Source organism: Centruroides sculpturatus, unplaced genomic scaffold (assembly GCF_000671375.1).
Source record: "Centruroides sculpturatus isolate CEXI.00-Female unplaced genomic scaffold, Cexi_2.0 scaffold1971, whole genome shotgun sequence".
Taxonomy (NCBI): domain Eukaryota; kingdom Metazoa; phylum Arthropoda; class Arachnida; order Scorpiones; family Buthidae; genus Centruroides; species Centruroides sculpturatus.
Genome location: NW_019386092.1, coordinates 25,167 through 51,170, shown reverse-complemented (window position 1 = coordinate 51,170; position 26,004 = coordinate 25,167). Strand labels below are relative to the sequence as shown.

Below are 26,004 nucleotides of genomic sequence, written 5' to 3'. Positions count from 1 at the left end.
TTTAATAATCTGCAGAATATTTATTCCATTCCATAAATTAAAGAGAGAATGAATGTTTAAACTATTATTTCTACATAGTTGTCAGAGCTATTTTTAACAATTTTAAACTTTATATGTAAAATAAATAAATGCTGTAGATTCATTGAAAAGGTTGCTATGCTACTAGAAGAAAAATTTCAGAATGAATTTTTCAAGTTTTCAAATTATTTTTATAATTAATTTTCATAAAATAAAATTGAACCTATTACTGAGATATTAACATTTTTGATTCATATGTTTGAAAGTATGAATTGTTTTTTGCTTTGTTGCAGTTTTTATAATTAGCTGCAATTTGAAAAAGTTGTAGACCTATAAATTCCCACCGTCATCCATCCGTGCATCTTTTCTTAAATCTTGAGAACAGTGTTAGATAAATGAAATTCAGTAGCAGTTATAAGAAGCTTTGGTGCAAGGAGATCCCAATTAACTATATATGAACTTCCAATGTTTCAATTCAAAAATTTTTCTTCTGAAAAGAGTTGGATAGATAATTGGCACAACTCCATTGCTAACAGAAAAATATGATGTACAGGGGCAAGACACTACAGTTCTACTATGTGGTGGAGAGCATATATTTTAAATTAAATAAATTAAAAATATGGTTGAAATTTTCAGCTCAGCATTGTGATGTCATAATAAATAATTGCTTGTTTTGATAGAAAAGTTTTATTTGTGTACATAATTGTGCATATATATTATTTTTTGTCTGAAATTATTTTTTCAATTTAATTTAAATATCACATAAAAATGCATTACTTCAAATTTTACAAATTAATTGATTTAAGAAGTTTAATTTTATTAAAATATCAGATTTCTATGCTTAAAACTTCAAAAATGATGATTGACTGATATTAATTTAATTTTGTTTAATAATAAACTAGATGAAAGATTTGTTTTACAATCATTTTATCTATATAGGTGTTTTTCAATCATACAAAAAAAAAGACATACTTATATAATAAATTTAAAATTAGTTTTATAAATAGATTTAATTGTAAGAAATTTTATAGAATTCTTCAATGATCTTTAAGATATTTTGTGAATTTGATACAGCAAGAAAGGTAAATTATAAATAATTTTTTGTAAATTGTATATTTATTATAAAAGTTTTTTCTTACAAACTATGTTTTAATTATTTAATTTAAAACAAATTTCATATTCCCCTAAAGTTAAATTTTCTTTTTTCCTTTCACTCAGATAACAATATCTGTAGAAAAAAATAAATAACTAGTCAGTTTCTCATTTTAAAGTATCTTCTCTATATGTATAAAATACTTTGCTTAAAATCAGTAGAACGTTTTCTTCCATTACAGAGGGAAACAAATAGAAATGGCAGCATAGGGACTCTCTCTATGAATCATTGCAAAATTTTTGGGTAACTGAAGTGAGGAGTTTGGGCTGAGGGAAAGAAAAGTGAGCAGGATAGGAGGGTTGGGCAAGGAGGAGGCAGTTCAAATGAGGGCCACCCATTTTATGGGAGGTTGAGTGAGTGGAGATTGCGGGGGACTGAATTGTCACATATAGTTTATATTGGGAACAAATGAGTGAACCCATGGGGTAAGCAAGTGAAGCAAATCACATAACTAAGGTATTGGAACATTTTTCTTGGGAGTTCGAAAAAATTGTAAGAGTGACATCACTGCTGGCCCGAGGCAAGTTTTAGGATGGAGCGAGATCCTATTATGTCGCCCCCTTGGTTGCCCCTAATTTATACCCTTTAATTTTCTTTACCACTGAGGTGCCCCCTAGGACTAAGCGCCTGGATCGGCTGCTCCATTCTCCCTATGGTAGGGCCGGCTCTGAGTGACATATTAGGCTTTTTTGCAGCAAGATCTTGGGGAAATAATGGTGGCATCCATATTTGAATGAAAATGAGGCTGGAGCTATCACTATCTGAAGATTGTCATTACTTTAATTGACCTGTCATTGAAGTATAGATTTTTTTTACTGTTGATATTTGAAATTTGCCAACTTTTTTTAAACATGTTCAAAATATAGTTGAAAGTATATATGCCACATTTTATTCTAGGCTATAAATTTTTTTTTGGAATGTTTTCTTCATGCTTATCAAGATGAGTCAATAGACATGTTCAAAATAGTAAGATAATTATCGATTAGCCTGATATTTTTAACTTTATTTTATGTTAAAAATTTTAGAAAATTCTAAAAAACATATGTTGTATATCTGATGGTTGTAATTTATTTTAAAAAATTTCAGTTTTTTTTTTACTAAATTTAAAATAAAAAGAATAATTATAATTACTTTGGATAATTGTAATAAAAATTAGTTTTTAAAGTTGACAAACTAAAATAATTTTAAAGCTAATAAAAGAATTTAAAAATTTTGAAAAATTACAATAAAAATTAGTGTTTTTGTTTTAATCTGTATTAAAAGGTAGTAAACTATATTAAAATATTATATTGTTATTTAGTATCTTACAATGTAGATAATATTGTTATTGCATCATAGTGTGAAGAAAAATGAGGCTCCACACTTTACAGTTAAAAGAACATAAGTAATTCCAAAAAAATTTATTAATTTTTTACAATTTTTCTTTTTTGAAGTCACTGCTACTGATGCATCTAGTAAGGCAGTAAACAGCTTTTCTGTTGTATTACTTTTTAATGTAATTAAAATGTATTATTGTTGTTACAATTATTACTATATAAGCAAACAAGTCATTAATATTGTATTTATTTCATTGTAGAAAACTTTTAATATAATTAAATATCCAACTCCTGATTCCAGGAAATGTTCATGTATTGCAGGCTTTGGTTTTTTGTTTTTGAAGATTATTATTTTTTAGATCATTATTAACTGCTTCTGAATTATCATTTTTATCTTTTGCTGCAATCTTGTTTTGTTTTCTGAGCTTTGTAATTTCAGCTGTAATTCATTGTCACCAATTTTATTTCCAGATGATCCTTAAGGTTCTGCTGCCTGTATATAACTTTCAGATGATACTTTGGTTAGGTATGATCAACACTGACTGCAGGGATAGATATAATTTGTTCTCTTCTAAAAATATTAATATTAATGTTAATAATTGTTTACAAAAACACAAATTAACATATCCTGTACATGTAGTATCTGAAAGACTTGTAACACCTCGTTCATACCTGTTTCTTTCAGCAATTTCTACTGAAAAATCAAGGAAAAATACTGAAAACTTTTTTCAAATTTTTCTCCCAGTTATTGTATGTTGAAAATCTGGGTTTAAAATGTAAGGAGCAAACATATGTAAATTGCTGAATCTAGCGTGTCCAATATAAAATTTTTATACAACTATTATTAATAGCAACTGTTTATTAGTACTTTTTGGAACAGTACTAATTTTTGAAATATCTAATAGATGTACAGTATATACGTGAAATTTCTTTCTTTGATCTTGACAAAAATTAATGATTCTATTGTTCTAATAATTGTTTATCTTTAGGTAAATGATGAAATGTTATTTTTCCACCTTCATCTGCTTTATTTTATTATTATATTATTTTTTTGATTGAACTATTATTAGAACAATGAGGCACACATCATTGTTGCTCATTACTATCTGATTTCTTCATCCACACAAACTTCTAGCAGCTCAAGCCTTGTTTTCATTTACAGCTGGGAGCTGCCATTATCAGAAGTGTTGCAGCCATGAAAAAGGCAAATACATCTTTACATCCTCAACCATTGGATGCTTTGATGCAATACTGTCTTCTGTAATCTAATTGTGAAAAGAACCCAAAAAACTTAGATAATTACATCAATAAATTTTTATTTAATTATTTATCTTTAAGCTTTGCTCACTAAAAAATTTTTGCAGACACCCATGGTGTGGAGGTACATTTTGAAACAGATTTAAACTTATTTAAGTTTTAAAATCCTCATCAGAACTGTACAGTTTTCATCTATCTATATATTATTGAAATTCTTGTTATGAATAGTCTATTTTGGGAATAATTAGGCAGGTGAGTGAAGTGAATGGGGAGTTGGGCCACCTATGACAGCTGGGGCAAAGTATTTCTATAAACACAGTAGACTCAACATTATTCATGATTATAATAAGCAATTGGTTAGTTAATGTTATCAAAATTAGCAAGTTCCAAAACATACTATATACTAATATATTATAAAATTGGTTATTACAGTCAAGTTCACTTAACAGAGTATTGGATAAGGGAACAATTTGGTTAAGAGAACACACTTCCATGTTCCCAGTATTCTCTCCCTATTTTATATGTAGTGGGAGTCTTATTAACAGAGCATCAGATAGTAGAACAATCCATTTAAAAGAATGCTGTATTAGTGGCTTTTATAGAGCAGAAGTCCACATTTTAAAGAAGATTTATAAGATCTATGTTATGGTACATCATCACCCAGGCAACAGGGATCTCTACAGTATTGTATCAAGACCAAAGAGATAATTGAAAGCTGTGAGTAATCATATCCAGAAGAGAATTACAGACTTCTTTAAGTAAATTTGTTTAAGGGTGTTTATTGCATGAACAGTACAATAGTACATCTAGTTGCTTCCACATATGTAAATTATTGTAATAAAATTGTACAGATAAGCACAACATTGCAAGAATAAAGTTATTATTTGTTTTTATATTGTATGACCATTAGAGAGCATTCAGAAATATTGGGGCAAAGCTACATAGTATTTACATTCTTTCAGCTAGGATTCCTACTGTATTTCTTGGAAAGAAGTGAAAGTAACATGACTGGTAAATATACTGTATTTACTGATTTAATCAATAAAATGATGATAAAATTGATGATATAAATAGAAACCAATATATAAGTATGTCTATGGTAAAATTGTGACAATGAATTTTGATATTTTCAAGTATAGTTATATAGAGCTTTTAAGACTTGAAGAATGAGAGATTCAAATACCCCCTATAACACTGTTGATTTTTCCGTTTTTTACAAATTCCATGTTGTACGAGTTGGTTAGATTTTATAAATACATGGGCCATTCACAGCCCGGCACACGTATTTGTAAAATCTAAGTGACTCGTACAACATGGAATTCATATAAAATGGAAAAATCAACAGTGTTATAGGGGGGTCGACTGTATTGTAAACAATCCTCTGGGTGATCTTACCTTACACCACATAAGATAGCATGATGCAGCAATTCTCAGAGTGCTCTTTTAAGCAGATATGAGTGTATTAGTTTATGTAAGTCCCAAAGTGATTACAATTAGCAGCACCTAGTGTAGTTTTTATTTACACATAAGATGATGATTTAATATCAAAATGTGAGATTTCTTATAACAAGTTGAGCTAATCCATTGATTATGTTAGGATGACGATAACTAATTTTGTATTATTGAGAACCAACAAACTTAATCCATGCAAGTTGGAGTTTTTGCCTTTTTCATGGTGAAAAACACAATTGTTGAAGAGCTGGAGATAAAATTTTCTTTTGATTTAAGAGTAAAATTTAGTATTGAAGATAGGTCCCATTCTGAATGTCCCAACAAATTTGACAATGATACTCTTCCACCTTGTCAAAGCAGAATCATATTTCATGTTAGATGAAATTGCAGAATGCCTAAATTACTCTCATGGTATTATTCATCATTAACTGCAACAAACACAGAAGATATTGTACATATCTAAATTTGAAAAATAGGTATTGCATGAGCTATCAGCAGCAATGTGTGAGCATATATATTTTGAGCCTTATGTTGAGCAACTAGTAAGAGGAGATCAAAAATGGATCTTGTATAAATGTTTCAAGAGAATGGGAGTGGACAGATCATGAAAAGCAACCAAAACCAATGACAGATTTTTGGAAGTAATTCATTCTTTGTTTTCTGTTTGAGATAACTCTGATGTCATTCATTTTGAATTACCATACTATGACCTAATGTAACTATAAGGGACCATTCAGGTATTATGTCAGCAATTTATGGAGAGGTTGCTGACAATGGAGGAGGAGGGTTATCTTTTGATGACATAATTAAGATTGCACCTGTTTACTTTTTATCCCAGTCATCACAAAATTATCTGAAAATAAATCCTGTGTATTTGTGAATGATTTAAACTCCTAATTTGATGACATACCATATTTTACAGACTATAAGATGTTATGGACTATAAGATGCACCTTAATTTTTAATCAACTTTTTAAAAAATAACATTTTTACCATTATTTTTGTTAGCTACTAACAAAAATATTGTAATTCTAAAATATGAATTTTTAAAATCAAAAGAAGAGTCCCAACTGTAAAATTTAACCATAAAATGGATTATTTGTTGAAAGAGCATTCAAAATAGCCACGAAAAAAATTAGAATGCCGGCTACCATCCGAAAAAAATTTGAAAAGACACTTACTGTACATCGAGTGCACTAACTTGCGCTTTTACAATTTCTAAATTTTCATTCATAAAACCACATAATGGACTCCGAAACAAAACTATCTGAGCCATGGAGGACACCATGTTGCTTTCCACTGCAAACTACTGCTACAAATGGCCATTTTTGCCATTCAACAGGGCGCACTCTGACTGGAATTTAGGAACACATTCCGCAAGAATTTTTAAATGGATGTTGCTCAAGTGGAGTTACATGGAGGAATAAAAGAACACACCCATGTTCGTTGCATCGGTGCACTGCTGCTGCCAGTTGAATTCAATGTTGCCAGATAGAGAGAGGTTTCCCACGGCATTAAATATATGGCCATTTTTAAGACTGGCAGGAATTTTAAATCAAACACTGGAGATTTTTATATTAATTTAGAGTATAAGATGCACCTGAATTTTGGAGGCAATTTTTCAAAGAAAAAAGTGCTTCTTATAGTCCATAAAATACAGTAATTAGGGGAAGGAGGTACTTTGATTTCTGATGACTGGTGATAATGGGGGATCAAAAGAGAAAATTTATTAGCGATTTAATACTTGAATGTCCTGTAACTGCACATATTTATTATGAGTAATCTGCTTTAATACAGAATTATATATAAAAAATCCAACACTGGTCAATAGAAAACAAGTTTCATCCCATCACAATGTCATAAAGCTATATTCTGCTTAGGTATCTCTAATGAAAACAGGATAATTAGAATCATTTAAATTGAAATGATCTGAATTGAGATAATTGAAATTATGCTAGCAGATGTTGAAAATAAAAAACAGTTCTTCAATTGATACAATATATTAATGGTAAAAGAGATGATATTCATTCAAAATAATTCATTTTAAAATAAATACATCAAAAACCAAAGATATCAAGCAATAAAATTGAAGTGTAAGTTGACCAACACTCAGCTTTCACTTAAACATGCAAAAGACCACCATTCCAACATATTTAGCACCATGGATCTTTGCATTTGCCAAAGTACACAAGCAGGATATTCAACTATGTCCAGTGGTTAACAAGTCTGTCTCTTCTTCAATCAAAATTGAAAGAAACCTCAATCAATTTATAACCTCCAACCTTGACAAACAATTATTGTACAGTAATGAAATTGGAATCCTTACTGAATCAGCTAGTTAACATCTCCCTGGTCAATAAAAAGTTTATCAGTTTATCAAACAGTCTGTGACTTTAAATCTGTGTCTTTCCACCAAAATTGAATCATGCTTTTGAAAACTACAGGACTTCCTCTTCAAACACGCCTATGATTTACACAAACTTCATTCTAATATAGTTGAATGGTTGGACCTGGATTCTTTTGATTTAAAGGGATATCAATGATGATCTTATAATTTGGTGGCAGAAACCTGACTTGATGCAAGTTAAAAAAATGCCTTAACAAAAATCCTTACTGCCTCCACCTCCAAGTTGAACAGCAAAGTTGCAACTCTGCTCACTTCTTGAACATACAATTAACTCTTCACAAAGACTTTACTTCTACTAAAGTATTCAGAAAACCTTCTATTGGTAACTTTTCATCCTATTAAAATATTGGGATTTATACCATTACAAAACTGTTGTCTTCAGGGTAAGAGCATTTACACTCTCCTCCAACATCCAGGACCAACTTATGGAGCTGAATTAAATCTCACACATTGAAAAGGAGCATGGATACTCTGCAAATTTCATTAAGAGTTTGATTAATAAATATCAATTCCCTTCTACATGTAGGAGGATTGATAAAATATACAGGGTCAACAGATACAACCAACATCTGACAAAGGTTTACAAGGAAAATAGTGAAGACCAATAATATCAAAATTGTAGACAAAAGAAACCCTTCTATATATTCCTTATTAAGTAATGTCAAGGACCTCACTGACAAGGAATTTCTTCCTGGGATGTACTCCACTCTACAAATTTATCAAAAATAGGAATACATAGAAGCAATGGCATGTTCTCTTAACCTACAAATCAAAGAGCACAAGAGTTCCATCAAAAAGGGCTTTCCAACTACTACTCTTGCTGTATTTGCAGCTGAAAACTTTGTCCATGTCTCTCAATGAGACCTGCATTTTACTTCATATTACAGACTGGAAAAAGCTAGAAATCTACAAAGCTTCTATGAAGAGCATTGCTGTAAATTAGTTATTTGAGTATATTGTGTTTATGCAATTCATATTAAATTATATCAATTGACATCATTTGAAATATTGTAAATTGATAAAATTTTGTTTCTCATAGTATTCACAGTAATAAGATACACAAGTATGTTATCATAATATAGTAAAATTAATCAATTGTTTCAGAATTTTTAGGATAATTTAATTGACTATGATTTTACCTTTTAATAACTTAAATATTTTTAATAGCAGGAAGGAAACCTCACTGAGTATGGCGTTATTAATAGTTTTTTTATATTTCTAGCATTTTCAATAAACCTATGTTCATCGTTGTCAGGCAAACAAAAATTTAAAACTTTCCTCACAACAACCTCAGAACCATGCAACACTCCCACACTTGACCTGCTCAATATTTGGGTTGCCCTATGTAAACAGTTAAACAGCAATTTACATAGACTGTCACACCATTAATGTGGATCTTCATCCACACATGCTGCATCGCATCATAATATTGAACATAATTGAATTTTGTAGCTTGTTCATAATGGTTTTTAATTCTAAAACTTTTAATTTAAATAATATGTGTTCCATTCATTATTACTTTTAATTTAAATAATATGTGTTCCATTCATTATTACTTTTAATTTAAATAATATGTGTTAAATTTTTGTTTGCCTGACAATGATAAACATTTGTTGAAAGCGCTAGCAATATAAAAAAACTAAGGGAAAAACTAAGTACGCTCAGTGAGTTTTCCTTCCTGCTATTTAATATTTGGTATGAGGATCAAGTTGTATTATATTAAATATTTTAAATATTCAAATGTTAAAATTTCAGCTAAATTTAAAAATTAACATCTATAATTATTTGAAAGATATGATTCTAGGTGGCAATTTTCACAAATGAATACTTAATAAAAAAATTCTCTTTATTGTTCCTAAATAAGAAAAGAAGAGAAAAAATTCAAAAATAGCAATAAATTTTTATATTTTTTAATAATAATAATAATAATAATAATAATAGTTTATGTAAGATATGGACAAAATATAAAAATGTTTTTTTGAAACAACTGTGTTTAAGAAAAATAATTTAAGCTTCTATATTTATTTTTCAATATGAATTGATTTAATATAATGTTATTAAAAATAATTGTTTTTTATGTTTTTTCATAATAACATTATTTAGGAATATATTAATACAAATTTAATTTTGTTGAAATTAATTAATGTTTTTAAGCATAGATTATAACTAGAATTATTTTTATAAGCATCAATATTTTTTTGCCAGTGACAGATTGACAGATGCTTAATCTTTCATTATATTTATTAGTTATTATTATTAATTGATTTGTTGAAGCACACTAATGAAATTAAAATTTAATATTCAGCATTTGTTGAAGTTGGAGGCTATGATGGATTAAGAGAGAAATATATGGAAGCTATTCCTACAAAACTGATTCCTAATGCCACTTGTGGAATTCCTAAATCTAATTCATGGCAAATGTTACGTCCATATAATGATCCAGAAATGCCATGGCTAGGATTTTTACTAGGTCAGACTCCGGCATCAATTTGGTATTGGTGTGCTGATCAGGTAAGTACTTCATAATGAATATATATATTAAACTAATACTGTAATAAAACTTAATATATTAATAATCACAATTATTTCACTCTGTAGTGCACTAATAATTATCACAATTAATGCTGGTATTTGATATTAGACAAAATCTAATACTGGTACAATACTAATAATCATAAAATGTTTATTAACCATAAATGTCTCCTACTAACCAGAATTAAAGGGCATTCATAATAGATATTTTAATTATGGGTATTTATATAATGCTGTAGATGATGGTTCAACGAATGTTAGCAGCCAAGTCTTTGTCACATGCACAAGGTGGCACATTATTTGCTGGATACTTGAAGATATTTCCTTTATTTATCATTGTCATGCCTGGTATGATTAGCAGAGTTCTTTACACAGGTAAGAAGACATCACATACATTAGCCAAGGCATTTTGGAAAAATATTGTGATTTCTGATACATAAATAAGAGGGAAGATTAAAAACAAAAATCACTTTGCCCAATTTTAAATTTTTGTGTCTAACTTATGCTCATAAAAATGTCCTTTTTGTTATAATAAATGTTAATTATAATGGTTGGACCTGGATTCTTTTGATTTAAAGGGATATNATAATATTATATTTAAGAACATAGATTTATTTTTGTTTATTTACTATACAATATCTATTAATTTCTTTAATTTTATTTGTTAAATTTATGGTAGAAAATATTCTTTTAGTTAAAATTCCTTTCAAGTATTTATTAAAATTAAATAACTTTTCAAAATTAGTTTAAAAATAATTTACATTTTTAAACTAATTGCTTAATTACAAACTTTCTTTTAGTGATCATAAATATCTAATATATAAATCTTTTACTACATTTATGAATTATACGTGAATATCAAATTATTAGAATAAAATATATAAATACTTTAAGTAATTTAAATCAAAATGTTTTAAAATTTACTGTTATAATTGGGCTAAGTTATATTCCAATGAATTTTTTTTTGCATTTAATTAAATACAGGATTACTTTTGATATTTTCAAAATATCTTTAATATTAAAAAAATCTTGATTTTATTAAATATTCAGACATATTTATTAAATGACTAGATACATCAGAAAATGTATCAATATATATTCTTAAATGTAGATTTTAAAAAGAGTGATGTGCCAGTGATGTGATCATAAAATATTAATTATTGAAAAATAATAAATGTTATGGCATTAAATAATATCTTGGTTAAACTTTCTTGAAGCTTTGTCATTTATTATCAGTTTATTTTATTAAATTAAATTAAAATATTTCCCTTTTATCATAAAAATTATTTTAAGCTATTCTGTTCTCATTTCTTCTAAACAAGATTAGTAAACATTTAAAAGTATTGAATAACATATTTTTGTTAGTCTAGTTAATTCTTCAAAAGCATACTAATCTTTTTCAGAAACAAAATTATTATTATTTTTTTAATTAAACTGCTTAAAACACTTAAGTTGTATAATTCAAATATATTTAAAAGTTTTAAAGAAATGTAAACCATTTTTAAGAAGCTTAAAAGACTTTTAAATATATTTATTTTGTAAGTTAGCATCTTATTAGGCAAAATACTTGCAAACATTTTGCCTTATGAGATGTTAAATTAAAATATTGACTTTTTATAATAAACAGATTTTAGAGTATAATAAATTTTAAATAATTTACTATATAACTAAATCACTCTGGTCCTAATAAATTCAACAAATTTCATTTTCTTCAAAAATCTATTGTTTTACTCTTCATATCATTAATTGTAAATCAAGAAAGGGACAATATGAATATCAATTTGTGCAGTGAGAATATTTTCTTTCATCTGTCAGATTCTAAAATTAGTCATATATATTTATACACATGCATACATAATAATTATTTCTTAGAATGATTATATGTATATTTTCTATAATTGACAAGACTGTCTTGTTTATGAAATCACAGTGCTGTCATGGCTTACCAGCTTAGAAGTATGGAGTACATGTCAAGAGTTGCAATTTGGCACAGAGTATTAGGTGCCCAAATCATGCACCAAAAAAAAAAAAAAATCAGACTTGTAGGTACTCAGAGGAATGAGAACAGAGTCAAAATAAAATACAAAATAGCAACACACTTTCTACAAACAGGCACTAGTGTGAGATTTGCGCATGTGTTGCTCATTGGGAAGTTGGAAATGCAAATGTTGTGAAATAGAATTTTGACACAAATGAATCTTTGAAAAAAACTCATTTACCTGTCCTATGTTATTCTTGACTAGGGTTTCTCAAACGGGGTCCCAGTTGTTTTTTTTAACCCAGGAAATGTCACGGGAAATTTTTCTCATCCCAGGAAATTCCGCAAATTTCTTAAAAGTTCACTTTTTTCTTATTTTGTGTTAAGGTTGAGGAAATTTTGCAAATAGAAAGTATAATTAACTCATAAACTGTCAGAATACATTTGTATTAAATTGTTGCTTGTTATGACATATCACAAATGGTCAATAATCAATACGTAATTTATTTGTGGCAGGACTCTGAAAATTATTTATTTGTCAGAACCTGTTTTATCTAGAATAGTTGGGCTTGTGCTGTCTTAATTTTTAACCATGCCCAGTAGCTTGAATAACTGTATGATGCCAGGTTGTGCAAATTGGACAAGGATACAAATGAGTATGAAGTTTTCTTCATAAACCTGATTATTAAAGATGAACGAACTGCTGAATTATTGGGCTATAAGCTTGATGTTTCTATTAAAGCAGCCTAAGTAGACAAATCAAGAATACTAGATAGCAAAAGAAGTACTACAATCTCAAACGAATTAGAAATCTTCCAGGCTATAGGTGAAAAAACATCTGTCTTCTCTTAAATGCATTAAACACAATTCCACTCACATCAATTGAATCAGAAAGGGCATTCTCTGTAGCATGACTTTTCATTACTAAAATAAGAACCAGATTGAGTGATCGGAGTATGACCATCTTTGCTTTTTAAAATCTTATTATAAAAATTTGCAATAATATTTTGTAAAAAATTAACTTAGATGCTGCAATATTTGGCTATATCTTGGCTACTTTCATATTATTTTTGTTAAATTTTTGTGTGTTTTAACTGGCAACATTGGCTCGACCATGAAAGGGAGACCAGTATTTAAACGAGGCTTAATTTTCTAATTATGAGTGGTTGTTTGTTTTGTGAGCAATAAAAAAAATTAATTAAAAATAATTTTTAACGATACAATAGCGACAATTATTATTTTAAAAAAATTTTAGTTTGGCTTAACATCGATGAAAATTCAATGCAAAGTAGACTAATAGCGATTATACAGTGGTGCCTCGTATAACGTACTTAATCCGTTCCAGGTGCACGTCCATTAAGTGAATAGTCCGTTATACGAAACGCATTTCCCATAGAATGTTAAAACATGTTAAAACATATAATTCGTTCTGCAGCATAAAATAACCATACTGTACTGTAAAAAAAATGAAAATGGAGCAGTCACCAATTATGCAGGGTAGTCAGATGTTGAGATGGAGAAACACTTTCTTCACACATTCATACAGATACAAATACATTGCAGCAGGTCTCTTTTTATTGTTTTTTAATCGGAGTCAGATTCAGCAGAGGCTACTGGAGCTTGCAGGGTCAACTCCTCTTGTTCCATCCTTTGTTTTTTCCCTGCTGGCTTCTTGAAAAACATGTCCAAGGTGGTCTGTTCCTCTCTCTTCTTCAACACCTGTCGGAAATGATGGGCAAGGGTGTCATTGTAGAGATCATTGATCCTGTTGGCCTCAGCTCTGTTTGGATAATGAGTGTTGGTAAACTCCTGAACCTCTCCCCATTTGACAAGGAAGTTTTTGTCAACTTTCACTCCTTCTGATGATTTCTTGCATTGTTTCAATTGAAATCACTTTTCTGTTTTTTTAGAAGCCATGATTTGCACAACACTTGAATAAATGTAAATACCCTGCACTGAGGTGATGTACGTAATAAACAAGTGAGCAAGCCTAATCCCAACAGGAGCTCTGTACTTCAGATATACTTATAATATATTCTAATAATACTAATATATTATAAAAATAGCAGATTGTCATTGGCAACGGCAAATGAGTGGAAACATCATTCGCACTTGTTCGTAGAAAGTCCATTGGTCTCCTTACGTAACTGCTGAACGGAAAGTCCATTGTCCGCAGCCAGTCCGTTGCTCAAGTCACGTAACGGCCAAACAGAAAGTTTGTTATTTGCAGTGTCCATTATTCGAGGCATACGTTATACAAAGCACCACTGTACTAATATACTAATTACATAGGATACATTATTAGTATAGTATATTAGTATATTTTTTCATAGTTTTCGGTTATCTGTTTTTTCAGTTATCCGACCAACTCCAGTCCCCAATTGAGTCGGATAATCGATGCTCTACTGTATTTCGTTTGTGCAAATAAAAAAATAATTTCGGACAATACAATAGCCACGATTATTTTTCAAAAATGGGAAATTTTCGTTAGGCATTGACAAAAATTCAACCCGGGGTGGCACACAACGGAGTTGAATTTGACATTGGATAAGTTAATTTCATTGAAAATGCCTTGTGGACAACCTTGTGGCCATGGCCAAGACCTGTGAAGTTTGAATGATCACACTCAAAACCAGCAATACCAAAGAAGATTGGAGAATGAGAACGAGACCTGCCATGAGCATTGAAGTGATTCCACTTAGTAGTAAGTCTCCAAGATATAGTCTTATCCCAAATATGGCCTTGCCATTTTACTTGTTTTAATCATGTCTCCATGAATAAATATTCAAAACATATTATTAAGTTTTACAGAATTTTACAAGTTAAATAAATGCCATAATTACATATCTTTTTATTTTTTAGTTTATATTTTATAAAATTCCTGTATTGTTTTAGGCATTTTCTTAAATTTTTTAATCTCTTGTATGAATTATTCACAAAAATATCTTCAAGAATGTTTAATCTAGATAATCTTTATTTAAAATTATATTTTATTTGAAAGTGGAGAAAAGAAACAATATAACTAATTATACATGGGTTTTGATCTAGATTTGCATTTGTATTAAAATTTTTTTATATTAAATATGTACAGTAGATAAAGATAATTCTTATTATAAAGGTTATGTACAGCAAGTTTTTAATTTTGTGTTTTTTTTATAACTTTATGAAATCTGTTTCTCTTATATATCAATTTTATTTTGAAAGTATTGAAATTTTGATCACAATAGCTAGTTATTTTGAAATGCCAGTTTAATTAAACTTGAAATATTAATTTGTATTATTTCAAAAATTAAAAATTTCTATTAAAAAAGAATAAATTAGCATAATAGATATAAAATGCATAAAACTAATAAGGAGTTAATAGTATAAAAATTATAATTTGTGTGTGTATGAATTCCTGGTATCTTCTGCTATTTTAGCTAATTCAGATGAAATTTTGGTTATATTCTTTCTACATAAATGTAGAAAGTATAGGCTACTTTATTTATAAAAATATTAACCATTAGCTATAAAAATATTTTTATAGATTTTGGTTCGTTGACATAACTGCAATATAAATGATATCATAAATACCTTAAGTTGCATTTTTAAATATTTTGGCAAATGATGTAATTTTAAATTAACTTTATTAAATATAAAAAATAATTTGTGCAGTGTGTCATTTCTACCAACACATTTTAAAAAATTTTTTTAAACTTTCACATAGCAAGCACATGATGGTTTACTATCTGATCGAAAGTAACGATTTAACAAGTCTGTTATTTAAAATGTATTATTACACATGAATTATGTTCTGACAGAGTGTAGACTACTTAAGTTGTGAAATGTTAGTTACTCTTCTTGAATTTTTTGAAATCTCTACTCTCACAGAAATAAGGGTCATGCTAGACAGGGGAATTTCTAGTACTAAAGATAGTAAGTATAGTTTCATGGCATAGGATAATCAGGGCTGTTGAGAGGGAAGCTATGGATTTTTCCCAGGTCTGGAGAAAACTTAGGTGCCTGTAATAGTTCCTATGTGTATAAATTAATGTTATTTTTACTAACAAAAAATAAAATCTTTAAATCTACTTTTTATTAGTAAAGAAATATTCTATGTATTTCATTTATTCAAACAACAGTGACAAAGGAGCCTGCTAAATGGCAAACATAGCTCAATGAAGGATAAAAGGAGTTTGCTTGATTCCCAGGTCCCAAACAAGCTCTCAACAACTACTATTAGTAGTAGCATGAGACTAAAAAAAATAAATTAGTTTAATAGATATAAAATGCATAAAAACTAATAAGATTTTCAACTTTTTTGATCAGTTTTTTTTTTTTTGTTTGTTATCTTTGTTAGATGATATAATTTATTTTTAAATATACATTTTAAATTAGCTATTAATGTCCTGACTTTGAAGTCTCACCAATGGTAAAACTGCTTATACAAAGTATATGATCTATTCAAAAATATCGACATGACATAAGTAAAATTTTTTAATATTTGACTCCACTAACAAAAAAATTTTTTTTCAGTATAGTGATATGCTAGTCATAATCACAAACATTGCTTAGTTTGTGATTTATGATTAGTGCTTCCAGATAAACCCTCTTAGTTGGGCTTGCATTTTGTTATTTTATTTGATTTTAGGGTTAGAATATTTAAGGAAATTTTTGATTTAGGGAAAACAATTTATTTACTGTTTCTGTATTATTTAACGGCTATGATAATTTTTATGGTTATATTATTATTTTCTTGATAAGAATATTTTTTAATAGCCTAGGTCATTTGATTTTCTCTCTGGAAACCCATTTTCAAGTTCTGTTTGGATCCTTACAAATTTTTCAATGTTGACCTGAAAATTTTTGGACCTGTCACTCATCTTGCCATTTGCAACCACAAGGCTTGATCAAACACATTTACATGATTATACAAAGTGTCTTATTGTGGGATATTAATTATGTGGTATGATGATATTATATAAAAAATACCAAATACACAAAGACTAATTTTGAATGCATTTAATAATAATCTTCTGTTACATGGTTCACAAATCTGAATTCGTGAGAAATTCCACCAAGTTTAATAGTATAGTTCTTACAAATCATAGTAATAAAAACTAGTTTATGAACTAGAAGGAAGAGAAGAATTTATAGGATAGATAAAAAATAAAAAAGAGAACAGCACAAAAAATATACCATTGAAAAAATAAAGGGGATTTGAATTTTATACTTTTTGATATATTTAAGCAATCATGTACATGTAATCTGGACAATGAGAATTTTTCATCCTTTCATCCCCTTTTTCTTTTCTGAAGTACCATTTGATGATGTGTTCAATTGAATTGGATTACTAAGTTTAGGTCAATTATGTTGCTGACACACAAAAAATGTTCACTCTCACATCCACCCTTCTCATTCATTTTCACTCCTTCCCTTTTTATATGTAGATAAGAACTAGTTTCCTCTTCTATCTCAGACTTGACCCATTGGAATACCTCCTTTTGTACATGTTGCAAAGAAATTAAGAAAGGATGAAGAGAGAGGACAGAATCTACAAACTAAACAGAAATATTTTAACTTACAACACATTTTCCCATTTTTTGTCTTTTTTGCTCTAGGCAATAAGGTCCAGCTATTCACAAAAGCATAGTAGCACAGTTTACGACGAATGTTCATCTTAAATTGCAATATGACAAAATTTGATATTCATAAAACTTGTTGTAATCGAAAATGTCATGAATAGGCATCATTATATTACAACATGGAGTGGGTTGTCATAAGTCAAGACGATTCAAGCTAGCAATGATTTACTTCCAATGTAAACCAAAAATTGTGTTTAAATCAACTTTAACGTCTTTCACTAACGTTTTTGAACCTTTTGGTTCTTCTTCAGGTGAAAAAAAATGGACAAACCAATTTACATTCGATTAAGCTGATCCTATTTTGAAAGAATTCTAAAAAATGGAACATCTCTGAAACTCATGCAATCGTTGTCATCCTTTGCACATGCACCGTTGTGAGCCTAACTTTCATCTCATGTCATATACCAGGGTTTGCCACGCTACTGATAATGATATTTCATCTTTGCTGTTGATACAATTGTTATTTGCTGCTTTGTGTATATAAACCGCTTCTATCAAATGCAAATGGTGTGTGTGGTGTATATTATCCTGGCTTGATTAAATAAAGGTTGTATTTCAAGGTCCGTGGCGTACTGTGCTAAGGTGGTTGTCGGCCTCTTGTGGAGGATGTCAGCTTTATGTTCTTTAATCCTCACTCCTAAAGATCTCTTCGTGGAGCTGATATATAATAATTCTTCATCACATCTGCGATCCCTAATTGGGATGCTGTATACTCCAGCCATCATGTCTTGTTGCGGAGTATCTTTCGCATTACTAAGCAGTTGAAATAATGTAGGACATCTTCTAAATACAATGGAAACTTGTCTTTTCCTAGCTATCTCTTTATATAGTTTCTCCAAATATTATACGCTATAGACACTCTGTCCTTCGGTTCTTTCCCTTGTGTTTCCAGATGATCTGCTCGTTGGGGATGCAGCATTTTTTTGGCTAAGGTAGTTATCAGTTTACCATATCCATGGTGTTCAGCAATACTCTTAAGTGTGTTGATTTCTGTTTCAAATGCATGCGATGTTGAAGAGTGCATATAAGCCCTTTTAACCAAGGTGTTAAATGCTGCTACTTTGTATTGCCTCAGGTCACATGACCCTACTGGAATGTATAATTGTTCTGCTAGCAGTTTTCTGTATACTTCCATGCTGATGGTTGAACCTGTAACTGTGATGCTGACATCAAGAAAATGAACCTGGGTGTAGCTCTCTTGTTCAAGACCCAGAGTTAATCCGTACAGGTTGTTATTCCTTCTATGAATCCCGGCATATCAGGCTTACACCTCCATAGTATGATTATATCGTCCATGTACCTTTTATACATAATTACATTGTGGAGGTGGTCAGGAAGTAGTTTATCCTCCAGGAGTCTAATCACCAGTTCACAAAGGTCTCCCGAGACTGGGCTCCCCATTGGTACACCCTTTCTTTGTTTATAAACTGTGCCTTTGAACTGAAAGAACGAGTTATAGCACAATAAATTTGGAAGCAGTTTATATACACAAAGCAGCTCAGGGTAACAATTGTATCAACAGCAAAGATGAAATATCATTATCAGTAGCGGGGCAAACCCTGGTATATGACACATGACGAGATGAAAGTTAGGCTCACAATAGCGCATGTGCAAACGATGACGACGATTGCACGAGTTTCGGAGATGTTCCATTTTTAGAATTCTTTCAAAAAAGGATCAGCTTAATCGAATGTAAATTGGTTTGCCCGTTTTTTTCATCTGAAGAAGAACCAAAAGGTTCAAAAACATTAGTGAAAGACGTTAAAGTTGATGTAAGCACCGTTTTTGGTTTACATTGGAAGTAAGTTTTAGAAGTTATGGTGTGTTGTGGATGTAATACTAGCAATGATTATTTATCTTTCTCAATAAACAAATTACAAAGTTTATAAAAAATTTATTGTTTATTTAGTCTGTTGATTGAAGACATTTTGTTAACAGAATTAATCTGATACTATTGAATGTTGAGGATAATGATTTTTAGTTTAATTGAGGAACTGAAACCTCATTTGGAAAGCATGTATAGCATACTATTCTCTTGATAATGTTAAAATTATAAACAGAATTGTTATAATGAATTATTTAGAAATTTTACTAAGCTTTTCTCTTTGAAATGCTTTTGTAATCTTTCTTCATTTACATCAAATTTCATCTATGGTTCTACATACATTACTAACACTATTCATTTCTGCAAATTATGCCTAATCTTCAATAATTACCTTCTCCACAAGAAGTAACAGTTGAATCTATCCACCCTTCTATTAATATTTTTTCTTTTTTTGGTTCATCTATCAACACCTGTATTTTGGAAGAAGTAAAATGATGCGTTCTTTTTCTCACTTCCATTTTAACACTTAAACTCACATTGGAGACAATTTGCACCATTTGAAAGTTCCCATACTATATTCCTATTAGATGAAACAGTATACTCTTGAAATCAGATTGCTGATATTTTGTCATAAATAGTACAATACGCTTTGTGAATTTCAGATGCAAATGTCATAAATTTTTTGTATTTAACTAACATTGCGAGAATATGACGTAAATAATGACACTTTTATGAATCCAGGCATAAGAGTATAAAATACTTCTTGTAGTTTTGTAAATCAATAGGTATTTAAGTGGAATATTAAAAATAATTTCTATATGATTAACAAGGTCTCAAGGTAACTACTGCTGGTTGAATGCCACAGTAAATCATACCATTTAGTGACAGTGGAGGTAATTTGATCACACCATCTATTCCATATAAAGTATTTATCTTCATATATTTCTGTTAATTATTGTACAGCTATATTGTTAATTATTGTACAGCTATATCTGGCAACACTGGCAAAAGTGTGCTGTCGTCAGAGGTTCGTCAATTTGAAATGTTGTAAATAAGTTCCGCTAGTCAGTAAAGTTAAGTAATAAAAGAACAAAAGAAAACGAAAGGTAATGCTTTATTTTTTGTCTTAACATGGTAGCAGAGAGTGGTTAAAAGAATAAAGAACGAAAAAGAAAAGAAAACAAGAAGCGAAGAGNTTCCAAAATACGTATATTTTTTTGGGAATAATCCGTATAAACTATGCTATAAACAAAAAATTATAGGATTACTTACTGTGCACTGTTCGATGTCGCCATTGCTTAAGCTTGTTTTCGTTGCAGAGCAGCGCACCAAACGGCTGCGATTTCTGATAAGTTATTTTTCTGCGAAAACTTCGTTGAACTTTGGAGACATCATTAATATAAATAATTTTTATGGCCGTTGAATAAGAAATGTTTTTTTTCACAAGAAATGTATAAAATTAGTGCTGTATTAGACTTATGGTACCTAATTTACATACTGTACAGACGATAGTAAACTCAATTTACCCGCCTAAACTCTCTGTAGCGTGGCGCTGGATGGCGGAAAGTAGTTCGGCTGCCCAATGACATTTTACCGAATTATAGGAGTTTTTTTTTCCATGTTTGTACGGATACCATTGCAATTTTTTCACTGTCTTATAGGAATCTGAACTATAGGAACCCGTGTTATAGGGGAATCGACTGAGGTTTGCAGCTGAGGAACGTTTGCAACATTGTTCTCTTTGCTGACTTAATGGACTCTATATTCCTCTAGAACAGTGTTTCTCAACCTTTAACGAATCGTCGCCCCCTTCAATAAAACTGTTACCTATTATCGCTTCAAAATTCCGATGCCGAGGACCAAGACTAACACCAAATTCGTACTGCATTGAATAGACTAGTGACTAGTATAATAAATAAAAACAAGAACTTATACTGGAATGAATAAATAATATAAATAAAATAAACCTTTAACTATCCAGCAATAAAAATGTTTAATAAAAACGTTTTCAACCGTTTTTAAATGGCCATCTTCAGTTGAACCAATATTAAAAAAGAACACTAAAAAAGAACGCACGAAATACAAATTAAGCAGAAACCGAAATGCGCATGCGTAATTCATTGGACTTGCGTCTTCTGAAAATCTATAAATAACTTGCAAATATCATAAAAATAATAAAGCCACCAAAAAAAGGGGGGGAGAATATATGTTGATTACAAGGTGTTAATCTGCATTATTGTAAAAGGATTTCCAGGCATAAGATAACCCTTCCGCATCTCTATGATTAATGCATCACTTATTTATGTGCGCCTTGTGTATCTCTATCTTTTCAAGGTGTTTCATGCGTTCTTTTTTAGTGTTCTTTTTTAATATTGGTTCAACTGAAGATGGCCGTTTAAAAAGGTTAAAAACGTTTTTATTAAACATTTTTATTACTGGATAGTTAAAGGTTTATTTTATTTAGACTAGTATAATGTTGTTTGTTTAATTATTGTACGATATAACAAATAAAATATCTAATTATTCTTAATATAATGTTTTACTATATCACCCAGAAAATTGTTTTTTGCCCCCCCAAAATATAAATTGTTACTAATCGCCCCCTCAACATGGAAAAACACCACATAGGGGCGATATTGCCCCCGTTGAGAAACACTGCTCTAGAAGGAAAGGAAAATTGTATCTGTTGCATAATATGCAGCTATGAGATCTGCCAGAAGACATATAGACCATATGAATGGTGTTTATTGAGGAATGGGATCAACCACTTAATACACTCCTTTATATTAATATATACTTCTTTGTCAATGCAGATGCAAGAGAGTGCTACGAATGCTTCAGATTGCTACCCAACCGAAACTTTCTGACAAAATTTTGCTTGGCATTTAAATTTTACCTTTGGATCAACCTCAACCCCATTCTTACAATAGTATGTCTAGTTTTCAGTACAGTGACTTCCAATCTCCATTTGTAGCCTTGAATTTTTAACAACAGAATCCTTTTGTGATTTGTCCCCTTTTTTCTTGCTTTCACTTCTGAAGTACAACATTTTGTTCAACTAAAAAGTTTTTAATACTGATGAGATAGTTTGAACTTACTTCCAAGATTTCTTAGTGAATGCACAATTTTTCCAATTGCTCTCTTTCCAAAGACTCCCTTTTGCTATCTGTCATTTTCTTTCATTACTCCCAGGACATCTAGCAATAGTCTTAGAACTTTCCAGCCTTTCTATGATGCTATAAGCTATCCTTGTTGCCACTCTATATCCACAAAATGCTTAACTAAAATTTCTTTCCTTTTTTCGTGTTTGTCAAATTTGCCAACTGCAATTCTTTTTTAATCTTCATTAAGCTGCTCCATTTTGTTTACATTTAGAATATTGTTACCATAATAACATGAATTTAAATTGATGGAGTCTGAACAACAATACATGCTAGCACACTCTCAAATTTCTTTTTTAAAAAGATACCAAATATGCATGCCAAAATTGTGCAGATTCTTAGTTTATTCCTATATTTTTCTTTAAATAGCATTAAAAAAAATCATGAATACAAATAATGAGTTTGACATTTATAAATAAGAAAAAAATTAGTTTTTCATTATTCTTGATGCTGTAGTGAGTAGGAATTGACAAGGTTTGGTCTCACCATTGGTAAGGAGTACAAGGGATGTATAAAAAAAGAATCATACAAAATACAAATTAAATTAATACAAAACAATGTTTATATATCTCACAAGGATTCGACAATTGACACACTAGTACAATAATTATTAATATTACAATGATACTTAACCTAATAACAATAATTAAAATATATACCTACAAGGCAAGTACATGCTGAGATCACCAACACGTTCATTGAATCTAGTACAACCAAAACACGAATAAAAAGGCAAAATGCAAGTATATGCAAGTATATGCAAGTATGAATTCTTTCCTTAAAATTCCTTCCTTAACCAAGTTTTTTTTCACTCTGGACACACCCTACCTCTCGATGCAAACTTTAGCTCCAAAGAACAGAGGCAGTCTCTCACCACTATTCTTCTCCTTTCCCCACTAACTGTTCTGCTCAAGACCACCTCACCTGATCCCTTGAAGCCTTCCACTCATGTCTTCTCAACAAGTCCTCTCACAAAAACCAAGAAAAAAAAAGGTGCTTGCACATATTGTACTCTCCTCTTTATATCCCCCCACCATCCGGGGCTTACTCCTTAGTCACATGATGTCATTACAACCAACCACGAGCCAGTAAATAGTTGCCAAAGAAGGAGGCACATGACAAACAGAATGTTTTACAAGTAAACAGGTATTGTGACAACAAAAATCTGATACAGAACAAAACCGATATACAAGATATATAATTATAAAAACCAAAAAGAACAATTTAGTGACAGATCACTACAATGCCAATTATAGCCACTCAATAAAAAATTAGTGAAGCATGAAAAAGTAACAATAAAGAAAACGAATGTTGTAATGCCATTTTACTAATCAAAGCTCATGTATAAATTTGGTTATAAAACTTTTGGAAAAATCCTACCTACACTTTTGTAATATAATGTGATTATGATCACATTTGAAGTGATTTATTAAATTGTCAGTTCAATAACTATTATAATTATGAAGTTAATATTTTAAAATATTTAACATATATAATAATGTTAAAATAAAAATAGAATATAAAAAGTTATAGTTACATAGGCTGTTTTTTTTTTTTCGAGCTCTGATGGTTCATAAAAAAAAAAGACAAGTGTAAATAACAAAATGAATTTATTACTAAAAGTTAGGTATAAACATGGTTACTTTTAGAAATAATCAATGTGAAGATTGAGGCATTTTTCATATCTGTGGATGAGCTTTTCCATCCCCTTGTCAAAGTTGCCGCCAATGACTTGAGATGGGCCCTAACATTGTTTTGTAGATCATCATTAGTCTCGAACCTTTCAGACTTCCACCCAGCTTAAAACTTTTTAATGTGTGAAGACTCCACCTCTTTCCTGAACTGAAAACATGGCTAGCAGGGCAGAGGTTTGTGACTAATGACAATCTACAAAACAATGTTACCGTGTTTCCCCGAAAATAAGACAGTGTCTTATATTAATTTTTGCTCTGAAAAATGCGCTAGGTCTTATTTTCAGGGAATGTCTTATTTTTTCCTGAAAGAAGAATTCACATTTATTATTGAACAAAAAAATTCCCAAGTCGAACATAGACAAGAGTGACGTATATCCGGTGTGTTGAACTGTCGCCTTTTCATAACGTCAACATCGGACTCGATGACCAATTAGTGCTTACTGAACCGCAGCACTATGCAAATGTCATGTGGCGTGATTCCCGGCCGACCAATTAGCCATCACCAGCCGTAACGTTATGCAAATCTGTGATTCCCAAGCCATAGTCTTATGCAAATCATGCCGTGTGGCGTAATTGTCTGCTGACCAATCAGTGGCTGTACTTTCAAAAAGCCAACGGCCACTTTGAACCATCAGTCGATGACCGTTACGACTAAAAAAAACTTCGCTAGGTCTTACTTTCAGGGGTAGGTCTTATATTTCGCAATTCAGCAAAATCTGTGCTAGGTCTTATTTTCTGCGGATGTCTTATTTTCGGGGAAACACGGTATTAAGGCCATCTCAATTCACTGGTGGCAACATTCTATGACAAGGGGATGGAAAAGCTCATTCACAGATATGACAAATGCCTCAATCTTCATGGAGATTATGTCAAAAAGTAACCATGTTTGTACCTAACTTTTGTAATAAATTCATTTTGTTACTTACACTTGTTTTATGGACCATCAGAGGAAAAAAAACAACCCTCGTAATTACTTAATTTTTTTTTACTAAAATGTTGATTCTGATTCCTGTATTTATAATCTATAAGTATTCTTAAAATAATTTTAGATTGATTAAAACTAAGTATCTGTATTATTAATATTTGCATAAAACTAAATAAGTAAATTAATAGAGTAAATTATCTTGTATTGTCTAAAAAATTCTTAAAAATTCACTAAAGTTTTGAGTTATGTTAAAAACAAATTTTTCAAATCTGTAATTAATAATTTATATATTATTCTATTTCTGTTTTAAAAACCTCAGAATAACTCTGCATTACAAATGCAAATATTTAGTTAAATGGGATTATTAAATTCTATAATTCTTTATACTACCTTGAATTAAAAAAAAAAAAATGTGACATTTGATAAATATTACAAGATTCTAATAAAATATATGCTTATAATTATAAGCAAATTTCAATTATTTTTAATTTTATTTTACAAATATTACTCTAATTAAAAAATACAATTAGTTCATAACAATAAAATGACAAAATTTTTACAGTAGACCCCCCTATAAAACTAGATAATTCCTTGTTATATGAATTCCATGTTGTATGAGTCACTTAGATTTTACAAATACGTGAGTCGTTCACATCTTGGCA

The 26,004-nt window shown here is 30.0% G+C and overlaps 1 protein-coding gene across 3 annotated transcripts in view; it reads left to right on the top strand.

Moving 5' to 3' along the window:
- Nucleotides 1-26,004, top strand: part of LOC111613542 (sodium/myo-inositol cotransporter-like) — a 91,885-nt gene that overhangs the window by 42,084 nt on the left and 23,797 nt on the right. For 2 of the 3 annotated variants that reach the window (XM_023354890.1, XM_023354892.1), the window contains 2 exons: nucleotides 9,909-10,114; nucleotides 10,375-10,510. In XM_023354890.1, the coding sequence (XP_023210658.1) occupies nucleotides 9,909-10,114; nucleotides 10,375-10,510 (342 nt within the window). Of the gene's footprint in view, nucleotides 1-4,448; nucleotides 4,756-9,908; nucleotides 10,115-10,374; nucleotides 10,511-26,004 lie in introns of those variants that run through there. The other variant, XM_023354891.1, reaches the window with a different exon arrangement.